The 19,519-nt window shown below is 38.2% G+C and overlaps 1 protein-coding gene across 3 annotated transcripts in view; it reads right to left on the minus strand.

The window, feature by feature from the left end:
- LOC124619745 (ankyrin repeat and IBR domain-containing protein 1-like) overlaps positions 1-19,519 on the minus strand; it is a 527,110-nt gene that overhangs the window by 215,978 nt on the left and 291,613 nt on the right. For all 3 annotated transcript variants that reach the window (XM_047146322.1, XM_047146321.1, XM_047146323.1), the window contains one exon: positions 3,920-4,094. In XM_047146322.1, the coding sequence (XP_047002278.1) occupies positions 3,920-4,094 (175 nt within the window). The remainder of the gene's footprint in view (positions 1-3,919; positions 4,095-19,519) is intronic.

Here is a 19,519-nt window from a genome sequence, read left to right on the forward strand (position 1 = left end):
AAGTGCAACAGCAAAGTCCCTGGTTCCACTAATATTTACAGTTTCTTCTACTGCACATTTCATAGATGCTTTAGACACAACTGTCAAGGCACCTAAAAGTATTTTTATGTACTTGCTGAACCTACTGGGAGTAGGAGGAAGGTCCATCAAACCAAAAAACGTTTAAGCAGCCTTTTTTCCTTTTCCTATTGCACGCATTGCACACACTAAATTCAAATTCACATCATATGAATTATGCACAATGTTCGAAGTCATTTTTGAGGTAGATTTATTGCAGGATCTACACAGAACAACTAATTTTGACACTAAACCATTCCTGCTACTTTGTTGTTCAGTTATTTCCAGACAGTCTACACCATCACATTGTTTGCATTTTGCCACTTCCTTTATCAAAGAAGATAAGATGACCACATCGATAACAAGAAATCCACTACAAACAGCGTCATTGTTAACACAAAAATTTGAATCACCAGGAAGCGTGCCATGTGGGAATTTCGTCCCTTAAGATCTGAACATAGGTTACTTTCAACAGTGTGGCTTGCTTTGTTTATGAACTGGTTACCAAGAAATTTCCTTTTACTGAATTTCTTGATGCGTGGCATGGTTTGTATTTGTTGCACACTAAAGGATATGTACTTCCACAAATATATGTAGCACTCGGGCAACAAACATTCAGTAACACGTGAACAAACTGCTTCAGCAAAACAAAAATAAAAATTAGCAAAGATAATCATTTACAGATAGTAGAAACCTGCACTGTTACCAAAATATACAATGTACCATTCGTATAATCCATGGAAACAGAAAGTTCACAGTTCTTTTCAAAATAATACTGGTTTCTGTAACAGAAATAGAGGAGGCGTGGCGGCATACATGACCATAAATTTAAAATTTGGTATATATACGTCATTATTCATGTGAAACCCTATAATGTATACATCAATTTAATCAGGAAAAACTATAGAATTTAATAAAGTCATAAAGAAGTATTGATTTTTCCACCATTATAAGTACCCTGTATCCTTCAGAGCATCTTTGTGCTATACACCATTCATCCTTTAGTGCAACAACTCCAGGAAAGCTTTCACTTGTTCACCCTCAATCGAGCCACTGTGATGTTTATGTGGATCCCTGGTCACATCAGTCTGATGGGAAACGAGGGCACTGACACTGCTGCCAAGGCTGCAGTCCTCGTACCTCGGCCCACTAGTTTTTCCATTCCCTCCAATGATCTCTGTGTTGCCATCTCTCAGCAGGTGGTGTCACTTTTGCATCAACACTGGTCTTCCCTTCATGGAAACAAGCTTTGGAGAATTAAACTCTCCCAGTGGCTTGGCTGACCTCCTCTCGGCCCTCTCGCCATGAGGAGATCATTTTAGCTACGATACATATTGGGCACTGTCTTTTTAGCCATTTCCATTTGTTAAATGGTGATGCCCCACCTCTTTGTGCTCATTGTCCTCAACCTTTGACGGTTTACCATTTCCTGATGGAATGTCCTTTTTTAACCTCTTATGTTCTCATTTATGCTTGCCGTCTGAGTTATCAGTTATTTTAGCAAACAACACACAGGTTGCTGACCGCATTTTACTTGTTATCCGTTGTAGCGATATGGTGAAGAACATTTAATCTTTAGTTAAGAACCTCTATTGTCTCTATGGCATATTCTATGGACCTTCCTCCAAGTCATGGTTTTTAGCTGTCTTTCCTTCCATTAATTGAGCTTAACATTTAGTCACTTTTAACTCCTTTTTTTGCCTTTATGTTCTATGGTTCTGACATGGGTGCATATGAGTCAAGTTGTTTTTGTGCCCTAAAACAAAACAAAAGAAACAAACAAGGCATTCTCTCATGCTTCTTCATGTAACAAGTACTATACAGTATCTTGTGATATGCTCATCACCTCAGCTATTTAATATGCCTTTAATCATTAATCACTGAGTACCATATTTTGCTTTTTCTCAATCTTTTATTCTATGTTGCACTGTTTGGACCTCCTTCAGATAAGACATGTAGTTTCACAATTGAATTCAAGTAGTCAGTTCTTAATAGTTGAAAAATATAGAGCAAACTCCTTATAAACCTCCACCAACTTTGGATGAATTTCTGCTTCCTACAAATAACACAAAACAAAGAATTTTATTATGTCATAGTATTCCAGTTTATCCATTGGAATGAAATACCTGCCACATGACAAACTTAAAAAGCTTTGTAAATAAAAATGTCCCACAGATCAAGATGCTAGCTGATATATGATGTTGCGCAACATGAACCAACATAACAGCATTTTGCTGTCTCAATGGCATCTCTTTGTCAGGCTCACAAATTTTTACCTTGTCCATATAAAATTCATTAATAATGCCCCAAATGGAAGTATTTCCTAATCGGGAGTCTATGAGAAGGCCCATATCTAAACAATTAACAAAATATTTTGATTTGGAGAATACAGGCTTTCTCGGAAAATCTCAATGATAAACTCTTCTTGGGTTGACAGCCAAGTCAATGCATCATTCTCCTGCAACGTTTCAGCAAGTTTCTTACTTGACATCTTCAGGTGAAGATTTTGCCCATAACATCCACATCTATGCTACGATGTTTGAGCAGTAAAATGCTCAACCAACATACAAGTCATAAACAGCATTTATGAAGTCAATATTCAGCAGGGGCTGGAACATGAGATCTTAACAGAACTTTAATAAACTCAAGAACTCCAACTGTGTCACTGATCAGGATCATCATATGCTGCCTGAGATGTCTGACTACCTGTGGATATAGCAGTAAAGCATACTGGTTTCATCTTGGCTTTCCATTTTTAGTGAAATTCTATTTGGAATTTTGTGATCTATTTGTAGCTGTTTTTTGCAATTATGGTGGTACTTTGGTACTCCTCTCATATATCACAACTTTTAAGAAAATCAGTACATTTTAAAATCTTTTCACATTCAGAGTCTAGTTTTTGAAATACACTCTTGTAGCCTAGAATATATTACAGCAAATACATGCCACCTTAAAACAGCACTTTGTTCCTTCACATCAGATTATTAGTCCCTGAGATAGGATCCCATTTATGGATTTTTTCAAAAGAAGAAAAGTAAAAAATTGTGGATCCACAACATCCAGCTGCTATACGACGTGGAGAAGTAGTAGCACAACTTCTTATCTTTCCTCTCTAAAGCAAGATCAAGATGGCAAACAATTTTAGTGTCATTCATTTGAGTGTAATGGAATAAGACACATACCAAGTTGGAAATTCCTACCCTTGTTATGTTTTCTAACATGATTATATTTCCAATAGAGTTTCAAGTGTAAAATCTAATATGTACATGAATATTTCAATATTCTATTTAGGCAAGCTTCCATTTAAATACAAGACTTTCAAGATAAAGATTTGATGAAATGAATGCAAAAACGATGTAAGGTGAATGTTGCAATTCCCCACACCCAAAATCAGTTTTAAAGATGTTTTAATGACAGAATCAGAACAGCAAATTTATAAATAGTACTTATACGAAGGTATGAGAGTTACACAGATGTACTTTCAAGTTTATGACACTATAACATAAAACATATAGAATAGGCGTGTCTTTTACTGTGTAAATTCCTCCAGATTTATTCTTGAGGACAGACAATTCATTCTGCATTCATTACATATTAGGGACTTGTGAGTAAGAACAAACAGGATGTAACACAAAGCACATGACTTATACGTGTAGTTACCTCATTAATACACTTTTTTTACTTCCTACTATCAGTCTTCCTCACAGTTTGATAAATTCTCTTCTTTTTGTTAGATTTATTTTTAATAAGTGAAGAAACATTTGAATGCTTTTCTAAAAATGTACACTAGAACAGTCATTACCAGTAATGTACTAATATGATTACAATTAATATGTTATATTAGGACAAGTTCTAGGGATACCATTGTCTCTGAGAAGTGCCTCAGCAGTAAAAAGTGGCACATGCAGCATGTCAGAGGTCTCGACAAGTAGTTGGTCCTTGGCCTCCTGCAGGTCCTGTGTCCTTAATCCTGAGTACACTTCATCTGGCTCACTGCCGTACAGCTCTGCCTCATTCACACTATCACTGCTATCTGCCTGTGAAGAAAATAACCACTACAGTTAATGGCTGTTGCTTTCAGCAAACACATATAGAGAACACTAGATTTAAAGTGTTTAACTAAAAGATGTAATCTATGCTTCCCCTTTCAAATAAACAACACTGCATGAATATTGTAGGCTTTGGACTTCTGTTATATTTACTTACTGAAAATGGTTTATTAACTTGTTTGAAAATTAATATTTATACATTTTCTCCCTATTTTTGTACTTAATTACAACTAAATTATTCCAGTATCAAGGATCAAGAATATTTACTACCAAAGGACTGAACAAAATTGTAATGTATGTGTGTCAGGGGGTGTGGGCCTAAATCTGTATCAGTAATCTGTAAGCCACTATGAAGTGCATGGCAGAGGGTACATCACATTGTACCAGCTATTAGGATATTTTCCTGTTTCGTTCACATTTGGAGGATTTGAAGAATAATTGTTTAAATGCCTCTGTGCACACTGTAATTGGTATAATCTTATCCTTACAAAATCTACGGGAGTGATACGTAGGGGGTTGTAATATATGCCTAGATTCATCGCTTAATTTTGGTTCTAGACACTTTATAAATAGGTTCCCACATGATAGTTTGCATCTACCTTCAAGAGTCTGCTGGTTCATTTCTTTCAGCATCTTCATGACACCCAGCAACAGAATGAATAAACCTGTATGCATTCATACCAGCATCCTTTTTATCCATTCAATGGCCTCTGTCAGTTCTATTTGGTATGGGTACCACACACTTGAGCACTAATGTTTTGTATGCAATTCCCTTTGTAGACTGATTGTATTTCCCTAGTATTCTGCCAATGAACCAGAGTCTGCCACATGATTTACCTTTTACTGAGACTATGTGATCATTCCATTTCATGTCCCTGCAAGTTGTTACACCAAGTATTTGTATGAGTTGACTGATTCCATCTGTGATTCACTGAAAATGTGGTCGTAGGATACTGTGCATTTCGTTTAGTGAAGCGTACAATTTTAAATTTTTCAATGTTTAATGCAAATTGCCGATGTTTACATTCTAGCTTCTTTCAGACAGTAGACCTACATCATTATAGATAACTGCATCATCTGCAGAAATTCTGAGGTTACTGTTAGCAATGTCAATAAAATCATTAATAAACAACTTGTATAGCAAGAGTCCCAAGAAAACTACCCTGGGCACAACCAAACATAACTTGCTGCATCCTCCTTACAAAAAAATCCTGAATCCAGTCACAACTTTAACTTCATATCTCATACAACCTTAATTTTGATAATAAGTGTTCTGTTCAAAACTCCTCATTACATTTGAGCTCAGAATATGTTCTAAGATCCCAAAACAAACCGATGTCAAAAAATGTGCATGAGGTTATCACAGAGAGGATCAAGATCTGTTGTACATGTAACAGATGGGACAGACAATACAAATTTGTTGAAAGGAAATCAGTATCATCATTTCACCCCATCAATGCGCAAGTCGCCAAAGTGGCGTCAAATCGAAAGACTTGCACCCGGCGAACTGTCTACTCGATGGAGCAGTTCACTACTGCCAGAGGTGAAAAGGGTGGATATCCTGTGCAGTATGAGAGAAAATTACATAGAGAGTTGTTATGAACAAATGAACATATTTTTGGACTCAAAGGGATCAGTTTCTCTGAACTGTGTGGGTAGGAACTCTTCCTATAAGATATCCTACACATACATAACACCCTGGCATAAACTTTCACTAGTCCCTGTCTCCAACCTACCATACTCTTCCCTGCTCATATTCAAGTATTACATTACACCTACAAATCCTTTCCCCTTCTCTCCACTCCCCCCCCCCCCCCCCCCCTTCACTGTCTTTCAATAATGCACCGAACAGCCTTTCCTGTCCCAATCAAGTCCCTACATGCACTGTGAGGCAAAACTAGCATCTTCCCCCGTTTGCACCCTGCCATCCCTCACCCTCCCCATCTGCTCCGTACCCCCACCACCCATCCTTGATTGCTGCTCCTTCAAATGAAGTCGCCATTGGGTTTCAGCATCCTGAACAGTGGTCATGTGTGTGAGTTGTGCTTGTGTGGATTTGTGTGTGTTTCCTACTGCAGAAGAAGGACTTTGTCCAAAAGATATAATATTTTAGCAGTCATTTCCATTGTGCCTGTCTGCAACTCACCACTACCTCTGTAGGGTGAGACACAGTCTATCTTTTCCATATCATTGTTATTCCATACTGGACGAAGTGAGTAAAGTTTAATACTTTTTCTGGATGGACTGCATGGGTACTTGGAGCCTGATTAGTCTCTGTCGGGTGTGTGGTATCAGTGTGCAAACATCTTCTATCCATAGACTGTTTAGCAGCTGTCTGACAAAAAGGAGTTCTGGGTTGTATCCTCTTCACCATCTTGCACTATCACAAAGTGCAGGGAGTTCATTGATGCCGATCAGCTCATAGGTTTTTATTTCAGCCCACTGAATAATACCCTCCCCACTGTTATTGTCTTCGTATTAACTCCATGGTTGTTGAAATCTCATATAATAAAGTTGACCTTGCCCCTGTTTAAGTTGTTACAACTTCAAAGGAAAGCTGGATGGATGATGAGCTATTGAAAGTCTGTAACCCAGATAGGAGCCATCTGATAACATGACAGAAGAAGAAGAAGAAGGAGAGGAGGTTAATGCGGAATAAATATTTTTTTTCATTCAATTGGGGCTACAGCATGGTAAACATCATAGTAAGACATTTTGAAAAGGAAGCGTCCAGATTAGATGTAACGAGGTTAATATTCTTTATTACGACAGCTGTTTAAATTTTAGTAGCATTCCCAAGTAAACTGTGAATGCAACATTTGTGATGGCTGTCCATGTGATTAATTATACATTTGAATAGTTCATTGGTACCTGTGTCTAGTCTGATTTTACATCCATATTGCATCTACAGTAAACTGTCATCAAGTAATTCAAAGATATCACTTGGTATGCACTAATTATAAATGTATGGAATACATTTTGGCACTTATTTCATGGTTTGTTTACTACAAAGTATGATTTGACATTTATTTGACAGTTCATTTACTATCATGCTATATGTTTACATAGTCTAGACACTTAAGCAATGATAATGTTATATTTCAATGACTGGATTTTGCTGCAAATTATATCTATTGTCTGAGTACATTTTGTTGTTCTTTGTACTATCCAACTGAAATACTAAACAAACACACACATTAAACAGAAACATTATGTGGAAAACTCTATTGACATATTGGAACATGAAAAGGGACAGTATATACAGACAACAAAACATACTCAGATCAAGGATATAATTCACAGCAAAATCCAATCAGTGAAATATAACATTATCATTGTTTAACTAGCTACACATTGTAAACATAACATTAGAGAACTGTCAAACTGTACTTTATAGTAAACAGACTATGAAATAAGTGACGAAACATGTGGCATACTTGTACAATTACTGCATGCCATGTAATCTATACGAATTAGACAGTGACAGTTTACTATAGAGGCGATATTGATGTCAAATCAAACTACACACAAGTATCAATGTACTATTCCAATGTATGATTATTCACATCAACAACCACCATATGTGTATATAATTTTACCAACATCGTATTCACAGGTTACTTGAGAATGGCATTAAAGCCGAAACAGGTGTTATAATAATGGATATTAAACTTATTGCAGCTAGTCTAGACGTTTCCTTTTTTTAAGTAATTGACAACCTAACAAACATTATTATGCCAATATTTATTATACAACAATATTTATTTGCATTAGATATTTGTTGTGCATAAAACCAGACTCCTCAGTTACTGACGGAGGACAATTAACAACAGCACAACTGGTTTACCACGCAAATATTTTACTTTGTTTAGAATTTATTGAGATTAGAGGCAAAATTTATGTGGAAATTACTTTTGTCTTCAATTATGGCTGTTTGATCAACAGTTCATCTGGAAGTATATTACAAACAAATATTATTTAGAATGAATTCTGCCGGGAAACAGGTGCAAGAATTCCAGAATCCCTGAAGAGGTTTGTCATCTTCTTCCTAAAACGTTCTCGGCAGTTGCTTTTGCTATGAATAAATACCGTCTCTGAAGTCTGTACTGCCCCCGTAGATAATCCCATAAGGCAGTAGGGAGTAAAACTATGCAAATAATCTTGTACCCTGGTCTTGAAGTCAATATAATGGGGTGTTCCTGAGGGACAGATGAACGAATAGGCACTGGATAAGGATAAGTGACTATAAGGTAAATGATTAAGAGGAATTTTGAAAAAGGTTCTTAGGTTTATTGATAAAAGGGGCTATATTTGGTAGGAACCCTTGAGGAAGAATTATGGGGCTGAAGCCAGTAAGCAACCTCATGAGGAAAAAAATTGACAAAAATTAACAGGAAAACTGAGTGGCTAAAGGCAAGATGCCTGAAGTTTAGTAAGGCTAGTGATGCACCATACACACTTGTGAATCTAAGTCCATCATCATAGAGTGGCAAATGATCAAACGAATTAATTGTTCTGGTCAAGACTGGCAAACCAAGAGAGAGTGTTCAGCTTGACTAGCTTCGGGGATCGGGGTACCCTATCACATGACATGGGTCCTGCACTTCCCAATTGGTTGATCAGACAAACTGCACATTCAATGTTGGGTGTAGGTAAAGTGTCCTTGGTTGCTAGTCACATATGCTGCACAATGGCACCCTGTGCTCGAAGGAAGAAAAGTTCCTCCTGTTCCAAGACACATTACAATAGGAAAATACAAAACAAAATATTTTTTGGAGTATTGGTTAGTTGGCTTGTACAGTGAGATATCTTTAAGTGCAAAATATGCTGAAGTGAACTTCCTGGTTAGTTTTTCTTAGTGGTATTCTTCTCAGGTTTTCAGCCTTATCCTAAAATCAATTTGTCATATTATTTCATCAGTTCACCTAGCTATCTTATTTAGATGCCGAGGCTCACCATTTCTGATGGCAACACCTGAGACAAAGGACTTAAATGACATAGGTTTCTAAAATTAAAGCTTTTGTCTCTATTAATAATAATATTATTATTATTAGAAAATGAAGTAAATGAATGGACACACAGAACTGCGGGCCAATACTGCTAAAATCTGGTTGTTGCAGGACTCTAGATCATACTTTAAGCTTGACTGTTATGATATTTCTGGAGGAAAAAAAAGCTTTGCTGAAACAATAGTTATTGATTCTGGGTAAACTACTCCTGTGAAACACAGTTAGCTTTGTTCACACACAGTATACTGAAGTGTAGGTGAAGAGGTGGATTTCATCTAGGCCTACCTAGTTTTGCAAGATGTTTTTGGTACTGTGCCATGCTGTTCACTAATAACCAAAATATGATCAAACAGGGTATCTTCATGGACATGTAACTTCTCAGTTTTTACAATGAAATGAAACACCACTCTGGCGACAAGCATGCCAATGAGAATGAATTGATGATGAAGACAACACAACAACCAGTCCTCAAGTGGAGAAAATCTCTGGCCCAGCAAGGAATCTAACACAAGCGTCTTGTGTGCATTCTGCCACATTGACCACTCAACTATGGAGGCAGACATTTTTACACTAATAGAAAGAATCCGAAAAACAGGACTATATGGTGAGGCTTACGTTCCACACAGACCCAGCCTGGGGCTGGTAACAGTTAAAACACAAAGGGATCACTAACGTTCTTGATGTGCATAAAAGAGTTATTGTTCACTGACTTGATGTTGCCTAAAGGAAAGTGTCATTTCACAATGAAATGTTCCACTTACACGGGAATTTCTGGAATAAGTACAACACTGTTCTCATAAATGTCTAAATGTACAGGTGCAAATTTTGAGCAATTGTGTTACAAGAAGGCTGTTGACAGTCCTGTTACCACCACCGTATATCTCACTTAAAGATCACGAGTCCAAAACTTCACTTTCGAAAGCTAAAATGGAATTATGTCTTGATTTCAAGAATCTAAAACGTGAGAGGGTACAATACCAAAAATGACTGAAATCTTTGAAACACTTTCTCGATTTATACACTCCTGGAAATTGAAATAAGAACACCGTGAATTCATTGTCCCAGGAAGGGGAAACTTTATTGACACATTCCTGGGGTCAGATACATCACATGATCACACTGACAGAACCACAGGCACATAGACACAGGCAACAGAGCATGCACAATGTCGGCACTAGTACAGTGTATATCCACCTTTCGCAGCAATGCAGGCTGCTATTCTCCCATGGAGACGATCGTAGAGATGCTGGATGTAGTCCTGTGGAACGGCTTGCCATGCCATTTCCACCTGGCGCGCAGTTGGACCAGCGTTCGTGCTGGACGTGCAGACCGCGTGAGACGACGCTTCATCCAGTCCCAAACATGCTCAATGGGGGACAGATCCGGAGATCTTGCTGGCCAGGGTAGTTGACTTACACCTTCTAGAGCACGTTGGGTGGCACGGGATACATGCGGACGTGCATTGTCCTGTTGGAACAGCAAGTTCCCTTGCCGGTCTAGGAATGGTAGAACGATGGGTTCGATGACGGTTTGGATGTACCGTGCACTATTCAGTGTCCCCTCGACGATCACCAGTGGTGTACGGCCAGTGTAGGAGATCGCTCCCCACACCATGATGCCGGGTGTTGGCCCTGTGTGCCTCGGTCGTATGCAGTCCTGATTGTGGCGCTCACCTGCACGGCGCCAAACACGCATACGACCATCATTGGCACCAAGGCAGAAGCGACTCTCATCGCTGAAGACGACACGTCTCCATTCGTCCCTCCATTCACGCCTGTCGCGACACCACTGGAGGCGGGCTGCACGATGTTGGGGCGTGAGCGGAAGACGGCCTCACGGTGTGCGGGACCGTAGCCCAGCTTCATGGAGACGGTTGCGAATGGTCCTCGCCAATGCCCCAGGAGCAACAGTGTCCCTAATTTGCTGGGAAGTGGCGGTGCGGACCCCTACGGCACTGCGTAGGATCCTATGGTCTTGGCATGCATCCGTGCGTCGCTGCGGTCCGGTCCCAGGTCGACGGGCACGTGCACCTTCCGCCGACCACTGGCGACAACATCGATGTACTGTGGAGACCTCACGCCCCACGTGTTGAGCAATTCGGCGGTACGTCCACCCAGCCTCCCGCATGCCCACTATACGCCCTCGCTCAAAGTCCGTCAACTGCACATACGGTTCACGTCCACGCTGTCGCGGCATGCTACCAGTGTTAAAGACTGCGATGGAGCTCCGTATGCCACGGCATACTGGCTGACACTGACGGCGGCGGTGCACAAATGCTGCGCAGCTAGCGCCATTCGACGGCCAACACCGCGGTTCCTGGTGTGTCCGCTGTGCCGTGCGTGTGATCATTGCTTGTACAGCCCTCTCGCAGTGTCTGGAGCAAGTATGGTGGGTCTGACACACCGGTGTCAATGTGTTCTTTTTTCCATTTCCAGGAGTGTATCATGTAGTTGTTTTCTCTAACATTGAACTAGTATTCATCAGCCCTCCAAGGACTTTTATGGGGCTATATGATGTATATATCTTGCAACCTAATTAACATTTGTCTATGTCTAATCTGGTTCTCTCTCTTTTCGCATGTGCTCACCATTCCCACTCTTTTTTTTCCGATCGGGCTTCGTATGCCAAATTACCAATTTGGTCATCCGGGGCCATTTAAATTCTCAGTAATTTTACTATATTTGTTTGTCTACAGTTTCCCTGGACAAACTCTCAGTAATCAGCACTGCTGTTCGTTTTTAGGAATAGAACACCATAGGGAGCAGACGGCGCTCGCAACTCCTCGCTTGTTTACGCTCGCTTGCGTCAATCACCACCATAGTCGGAGTGTGTCAATAGTGCTATACGAAATTAAAAATTGGAGAAACACATTCGGAGAGAATCTGAAACAAATACATGAGACACTAAGCATTTGTGGTCACTCGTAATTTTTCAACCTTCAATGGTAAACACTATTGGAACACTCCGGTTTTGTGCAAGTGAGTCAAGCTCTGTTTCTGTATAATCAAGCACGTGTAACTAAATGTTATACATTCGCAGTTAACTGCATTACTGTAATGTCTAACAGATTCCAAATTAAGAAAATAGATATAAACTCATGCTAGTCCGTTACACAGTGTAATTACGCAAAAATAAAGCTGCACAGTAATACACCTTGTTACAGGTAAGCTTTTTTTATGGAAATTTTTTTAGTAACATTTATCTTACTTCTTGGAGGATTGGCGACTGTGACAATTCCGCTCACACTACTTGTAGTTGACCACATATCTGTACTGTCTCAAGTCTGAAATATTTATTGTCGTTGCGTCTAATAAATTAAGTTTCTCCATCATAAAACTGAAATAAAGTTTTTGGATCAATGCTCATTTACGCCATGTATAGGCCTATACATGTACAGTGAAACTGACCATCTTTGAGATGAGGAGCACTTTTAGCGGAAAATGTGAGTGAGGCAGGCACTGTTTCAGGTTTTTACCAACTCGAATTTCTCTCAAGCAAAACTGATAATTTTCTGTCGTTGCAGGCGCTGACGTCTACATACAATTTTTTTCCCCAAAATCAAATATGCAGCTCAAGTTAAAGAGCGAAAAAAGGTCGTATTAAAAGCCTTTTAGACTATACAAGAAAAAATTTCGACACACTCCATAGACCGGTGACTCACATTAATGTGTGATACATCAGTCTCGAAAGTTTGATCTACCTGAGCTTAAACGGATTAAAGGTGAAAGTGTTTAACACTGTGACATTCTGTGGGGGGAAAGTGAGCACACTGACGAATCTTAAAGGGATATGTCATGCATGAAAACTTTAGAGAAGTTCGTCGAAACATGGTAGACAAATATACGTTAATGCACACTGTGGCTGAACTGAAAAGTAATGAAAGGAACGTATCACAGTACAGCAAAACCAGCTCTAAGTGAACTACATTATAACTAACCTTAATTCAGTCGAGCAGCTGTCAGACATAGGGTGTATTACGGTTGTCCGACTCAATCGACAAGCGGGCTACGTCACTAGGTGTCAACAAACGGTTTTAAGGAGAACATTTTTAACAATGTAAGGAGTTTCCACCGTGAATACAGTGTAGAGATGGGCAAACTGAAACACGTAACTGTTTGGAAACAAATGAAACAGTACAATGTAATGTTTCGATACACTGTTTCGAAACAGTTTGTGTTTTGTAATCTAATAAACCTAGACATTTTATCATCTTGAATGTCTACTGTATAGGTATGTCCATATAAACACAAATGAGGTGCGAGAGCGCTAATCATATCGCAGAAAGTATGAAACTATCACTTAGGCGTCTTGGCAGTTTCGTATTTCATGCAGCAAATGCGCTGCTTTCGTGTCGTGTGACTTTCATACTTTTCAATTCGCTGAGGACAGCCATAGCTGAAGACGGAAGAACCACCACGAACGGAACTTGAGGTGGGAGCGAACTGCAGAAACAACGGATATGGTACTGGGATTCCCACATTCCGCTAGTATGGGAATATACCCATCCTGCTAATTCCCATGCACACAAAGGGAATCATTGTGGATAATAGGCACAGTGACTATAGACTCACAAATAATGCCAAATAATTCGAATAAATAATAAAATATAACAGAAAAATTTTGTCTTTCAAGGTGTTTCGAACCGTTACTATAAATTCACCATGCTTCCTAGCCCTTCCCGTTCACCGTTACACAATCAGTGATATGTCAAACAGATTGCTTGCAATTATACCTACATTAAATTTATGTATATGTATAATAACTGTCACTCTACGCCTTTTTTTTAATTCAAAATGTTCTAGGCTTACTTGCGTTTCTTAATATGACTACTGTACTTGAACAGAGAAACGTATGTTATAAAAAAATGTGTAATTTAACTGAATGATTTTCACATATTTATTATTTTGAATGCGAATAGTATGCGTTGTTTTATTGTTTAGTTAATATTTATAAAGCAAATGTTACGCCATTTCGGAATAGGAAAGTCATCTAGAAACGAAGCTTTATTTTCGGATATCTTAAGCTTCATGCTATTGCGTGTCAAAACGATTTCGACACTCTTGAAAGTGTTTCACGAAGTGGTATGTTGTGTATCAGTACCTGTGCCGAGCCCGAATCTCGTCCGACACAGAGCGGAATGAAACATCACTGTTTCGATACAATCAGTCCGTTCCAAGCACAGGTGGACTGAAACAGCCTTATTTTGAAACAACGATACAGTTTCTGTGTCTGGTCCGGATATCCGAGACAGGGGCGGAATGAAACACCACTGTTTCGAAACAGTGAACCACAGCCGTTCCGAAACACTGAAACAGTTCCACGTATCGATACACTGTATCGAAACATAGAAACAGTGGCCAAGTCTAACACTGTGGCACAAGCCCGTATTAACGTACAGCAGAAGGACATGGCACAGGGCAAAAAAATAAAACACTGTGCCAATTTATAATAAGTAACATGTGGTGTGGTAGAGTGGAGATAAGTAAGACACACAGTCTTTCGTAAGAGCTCTATCGCGGCGATGTGCTGTTCATAAAGCAAACAATCGGTCGCTCGCTTCTACCCTGCTGATACGTCAATTTATCTAACAATTTCAACTAGTACAGTACCAGTACTGCATTTGGGACGCCACTGTGTCGTTGAGTTCCGCTATCTGTGGAAAATGAACTGCTTTGTTTATTAGAGGTAGCTGTTATTCTCCGTATGTCGACAAATACTTGCAAATTAGAATTGTTACTAAATACTATTTACAAAAAAGAAACTGTGATTATTCTTTGTGGTGATTTCAATATTAATCTTCTAGTTGAAAGTCAACAAAAAAGGCAATTTTTGGACATATTAAAGAGTTTCAACACGTCACCACACATAAACAATTCAACTAGAATAACAAACACCTCCAATAGCCTCATAGATAACATTTTCTCAAATATGTCAGCAACTGACATAGAGGTAACAAACATAGATTTAGGATTGTCTGACCACAATGCTCTCACAATTGAAATCCCTTTAAGGTCAAAGGAAGATAAAGGTGTAAATAATATTTACAAAAGAAACTTCTTTGTGGACAGCTGTCATCAGTTCATAAGTATCTTATAAAATGAAAATTGGTTAGATGTTATGAAACAGTCAAGTACAGGTGAGGCATATAGTGTATTTGCATCGATTTATATGATGAACTTTGAGATGTGTTTTCCAAAGAAACTGACCAGAATCAAGTCTACTGGACACATAAAGTCAAGTTCTTGGATGACTCTTGGCATTAAGAAATCATGTGAAAACATGAAAAAACTGAATTCAGAGTTGAGGGAGTGTACAGATACTGATTTTATAGAATATGTAAAGAGGTGTAGGAAAATATACTGCAGAGTAATTGCAAATGCAAACTTATTAAGTAATAATATGGAAATAAAAAAGTCCAGAAATAAAACTAAAATAGCATGGGAAATTGTGAAAAAAGAAACCGTGGTACCTATCAAAGACAAGGAAATTATTCTAAAAGATGAGGAGAATAAAATTGTAGATAAATATGTCATGCCTAATTGTATAAATAATTACTTTTTAAATGTACCCCAGACATTAAGCAGGAATTTTGGGGAACAGATTAAGATGGAAGCACTCAAGGCAGCCAGCAGTATGATGGCAGTTCCAACAAACGAAAAGGAAGTTTTAAAAGTGATTAAAAGTCTCATGTCCAAGATGTCATCTGGAGTAGATGAGGTACCAATAATATTAGTAAAGAAAACAGCTAATCAGATAGCGAAACCATTGGTGCACATGTCAAACTTGTCAATGGCTGAGGGCGTGTTTCCACAAAAACTGAAAATTTCTAAAGTCATTCCCCTGTTGAAAAAGGGTGATAAACTTAAAATAGAAAACTACAGACCTGTCTCACTCCTCCCAACTTTCTCTAAAGTTTTAGAGATACTAATGAAATAGAGTCACACAGTATCTTAATATGCACAATCTGATAAACAGTAATCAGCATGGATTTCAAGCTGGGAGAAGTACTGAAACACCTGTACTAGAATACACAAAAGAAATAATCACTAAATTGGAAGAGGGAAAAAGTGTAGTTGGGATAAATCTAGATTTGTCAAAAGCCTTTGACACTGTTGACCACAGCATACTTTTGAAAAAGCTTGAAGCTATAGGTATCAGAGGACTGGTAAAAAAGTGGTTTGAGTCTTATCTAGAAAAGAGGATGCAGGTGGTTGAAATTACAGCACTAAATATTAATCAAAAAATTAAACTAAGATCAGATCCAAGGGAGGTCACAGTAGGAGTACCCCAAGGAAGTGTATTAGGCCCCTTGCTGTTCCTCATTTACATTAATGATATTCAGGTGTCAGAGAGAAAAGCTAGAACCATGTTATTTGCTGATGATACTAGTTTAATAGTTAGTGATATGAAGCAGTCATTGCACAGTACTGTGGACCATGTCCTACAAGATATACAAAAATGGTTTAGTGCTAACAAGCTAACACTGAATGCAAAAAAACTAATTATGTGCAATATGGAAAAACAAGTGAACAGGACGACCTAAATCCCACCATGGAGGGCAAACAACTTGAAAGAGTACAGTGTGCAAAATTCCTGGGTATGCACATTGATGAGAAGATTAATTGGAAGGACCATGTGGTGAGCTTAGCACTAAAACTAAATTCAGCATGTTTTGTGCGTAGAATAATTTCAAGAGTTTGTAGTAATGACTGTACCAGATTAGTATATTTTGGCTATTTTCAGTCCATTGCATCCTATGGGATAGTATTCTGGGGAAAAACAAATTGTCATCTAAATGAGATTTTCAAATTACAAAAGCGTGCTATTCGGATAATGACCCACAGCCCACCTCAAACACATTGTAGGCCCCTTTTTAAAGCATTGAAAATTTTAACAATTCCGTCATTATACATTCTGAAACGTCTGTTGGTGATCAAAAGAAATCAGGACAAAATGAAAACCAATACAGACTTTCATAATTACGATACACGGCAATGGAAAGATCTCCACATACAAGCTGTAACAAGGACCCGAAGCCAGAAACATGTGTGTAATCAAGGCATCAAACTTTTTAATGCACTACCAAAACATATCAAAGAGCTGGAAAACGAGGATAAATTTAAAACTGTTATAAAGAACCACATGCTTGACAAATGTTATTACAGCATAAGTGAATATCTCTGCGCAACTGTATAACAATATATGTTTAAGTTAATGAAATTATGTTATAAAAACACTTATTAGTTGTATATTGTATTAAACATAAGATAGATTAATATGAATTCAGCACAGATACAAATTTTGTAAAGATATTATATAGTTGTTAAAATGTACCCTGACAAATCCTATATCACAAATGTGATCATTGGGATGATAATAAATAAATAAATACATAAATAAAAATAAAAGAAATATAAATAAAGAAATGGGAGCTTAAATTTGTTTTGGAACGCTTTTCTTGAGAATTGTATGCTTCATTGCAGAGATTACATTTTTCGGCCACACCAAGTGTGCTGTACACATCTTTCTAGTCTGTGTTTTCACTACAAGTATTTACGCAACTGCTTTGAAGTATCGATGTATCCGGAGAAATGGTTTCAATAGCGGCAGTGCTTATTTCCATAACACTAGTACAGTGGTTCCCAATCTGAAGCTAATAGCTACCCTCTGAGGGATAAAATGTAATTTTCTGAGAATGTAAAACACAGTCAGGAAACTAAATTCTTTTTTAAACCCATTACTATTATCACTGTTTTTTATGAGTATAGTACTGGTGATATACGTTACCAATAATTACATTTTTTTCAAATAAACTGTAAGGCAGACAAAACAACCAGGAGCGGTGGCAAGGGGGGGGGGGGAGGTTATAGCCCCCCCCTCTACAGTATCATATTATACTGGATAAAATGACTTCAGAAATCAGCGAATATATTACTTCAACAGATTCAATCATGTTTGTATAATTATATAGCAATGCAGGATACAGTGTATTACATTTCAAACACATTTTAAAAAAAGAATAAGAGCGGTAAATACCTTACTATCTAAACCAATAAATATCATTTAACTTAAAATGGGCGTCTTATTATTTATTAATATACATTGAATGAATAATAATGAAAGGAGAGCTGAAACTATGGAAGAAAAGGTGGGTTGATGAAAGTAAAAGACCTGAAACAGCAATGAAGCTTTAAAGAACTGTGACAAGCAGTTTTTCCCAAATGCATATGTTTCACTTCAAATATTTAGGGCTATTTCTGTCACCACAAGCACTCCTGAACAAAGCTTCTCTACTTTGAGGCGAATAAAGACGTTTGTGTAACACAATGGGGCAGGTGAGACTAAATGGGTTGGCTCTTGCAAATATCAATAAAGAAAAAGATATGGACATTGAAAATATCGTTGACATATTCAGTAAAAAGAAATAGAGACGAATGAGCATGACAAATTGGGCAGAAGACGAAAATATCCAGTGAATTTTGTTACAGATTTTTTCCTTATATTCATGTCAAGTTCAAGTTTTTACATTCGTGTCATCTTATGTATCCAGTAAATTAATGAAAACTTATTTGTCGTAAGTTGACCTTTTTTATGGTTTATGTAATTTATAAAATCTCCCATGTTAAAATAAGTTTTTTTTTTACAGGGAACTCCAACATAGTTACCAAAAACTAATTTAAGCAACACAAAATTTTACGAATTTGTAGGTGGAGAACCCCAACTCTCCTTTTGTTAAGCGATATTCTATTCCCCCAAACCTCCTGCCCCCCATTAGCCCCAACCCCCCACCCGCCCCCCTTGACCGACTTCTAGAAACGCCCTGAAACCGACGCACCACGAAAGAATTTTCCGAATGGGACGGAAATCGGTAGATGTGATGTAAATGTGCTGAAACGTCCCCTTAGAAAAATTATGAATTACTGTGCTGGTAAACTTCTTACGTTATTTGATTTTCAAACAGCTGAGCAAAACTGAACGTAGGGATTATTGAAAGTCAGATTGCGTTGCGCTAAAAAAGTATTGTGTGTCAGTTTAGTGATTATCACAATAAGTAAAGAGAGAACTGTCTGAATACGTTCGGTTTTGCTCAGCTGTTTGAAAACCAAATAACGTAAGAAGTTTACCAGCACAGTAATTCATGATTTTTCTAAGGGGACGTTTCAGTACAAACAAACAAGTGATTACAATTTCAGAAATATTGGATCTTTATTCAAGAGCGAGAGCTTCACAAACTGAGCAAGTCAATAACGCGTTGATCCGCCTGATCGGCGTGGCATTGGTTGACTGTGAGTTGTATCCTCCTAAGACACATTGTGCCAAATTATGTCCAATTCACACGTTAAATTGTCAAAATCCCGAGCTGATTGGAGGGGCCTGCCCATAATATCCGAAACGTTCCCAGTT

The sequence above is a fragment of the Schistocerca americana genome, chromosome 6 (genome assembly GCF_021461395.2).
Source record: "Schistocerca americana isolate TAMUIC-IGC-003095 chromosome 6, iqSchAmer2.1, whole genome shotgun sequence".
In the NCBI taxonomy this organism is placed as follows: domain Eukaryota; kingdom Metazoa; phylum Arthropoda; class Insecta; order Orthoptera; family Acrididae; genus Schistocerca; species Schistocerca americana.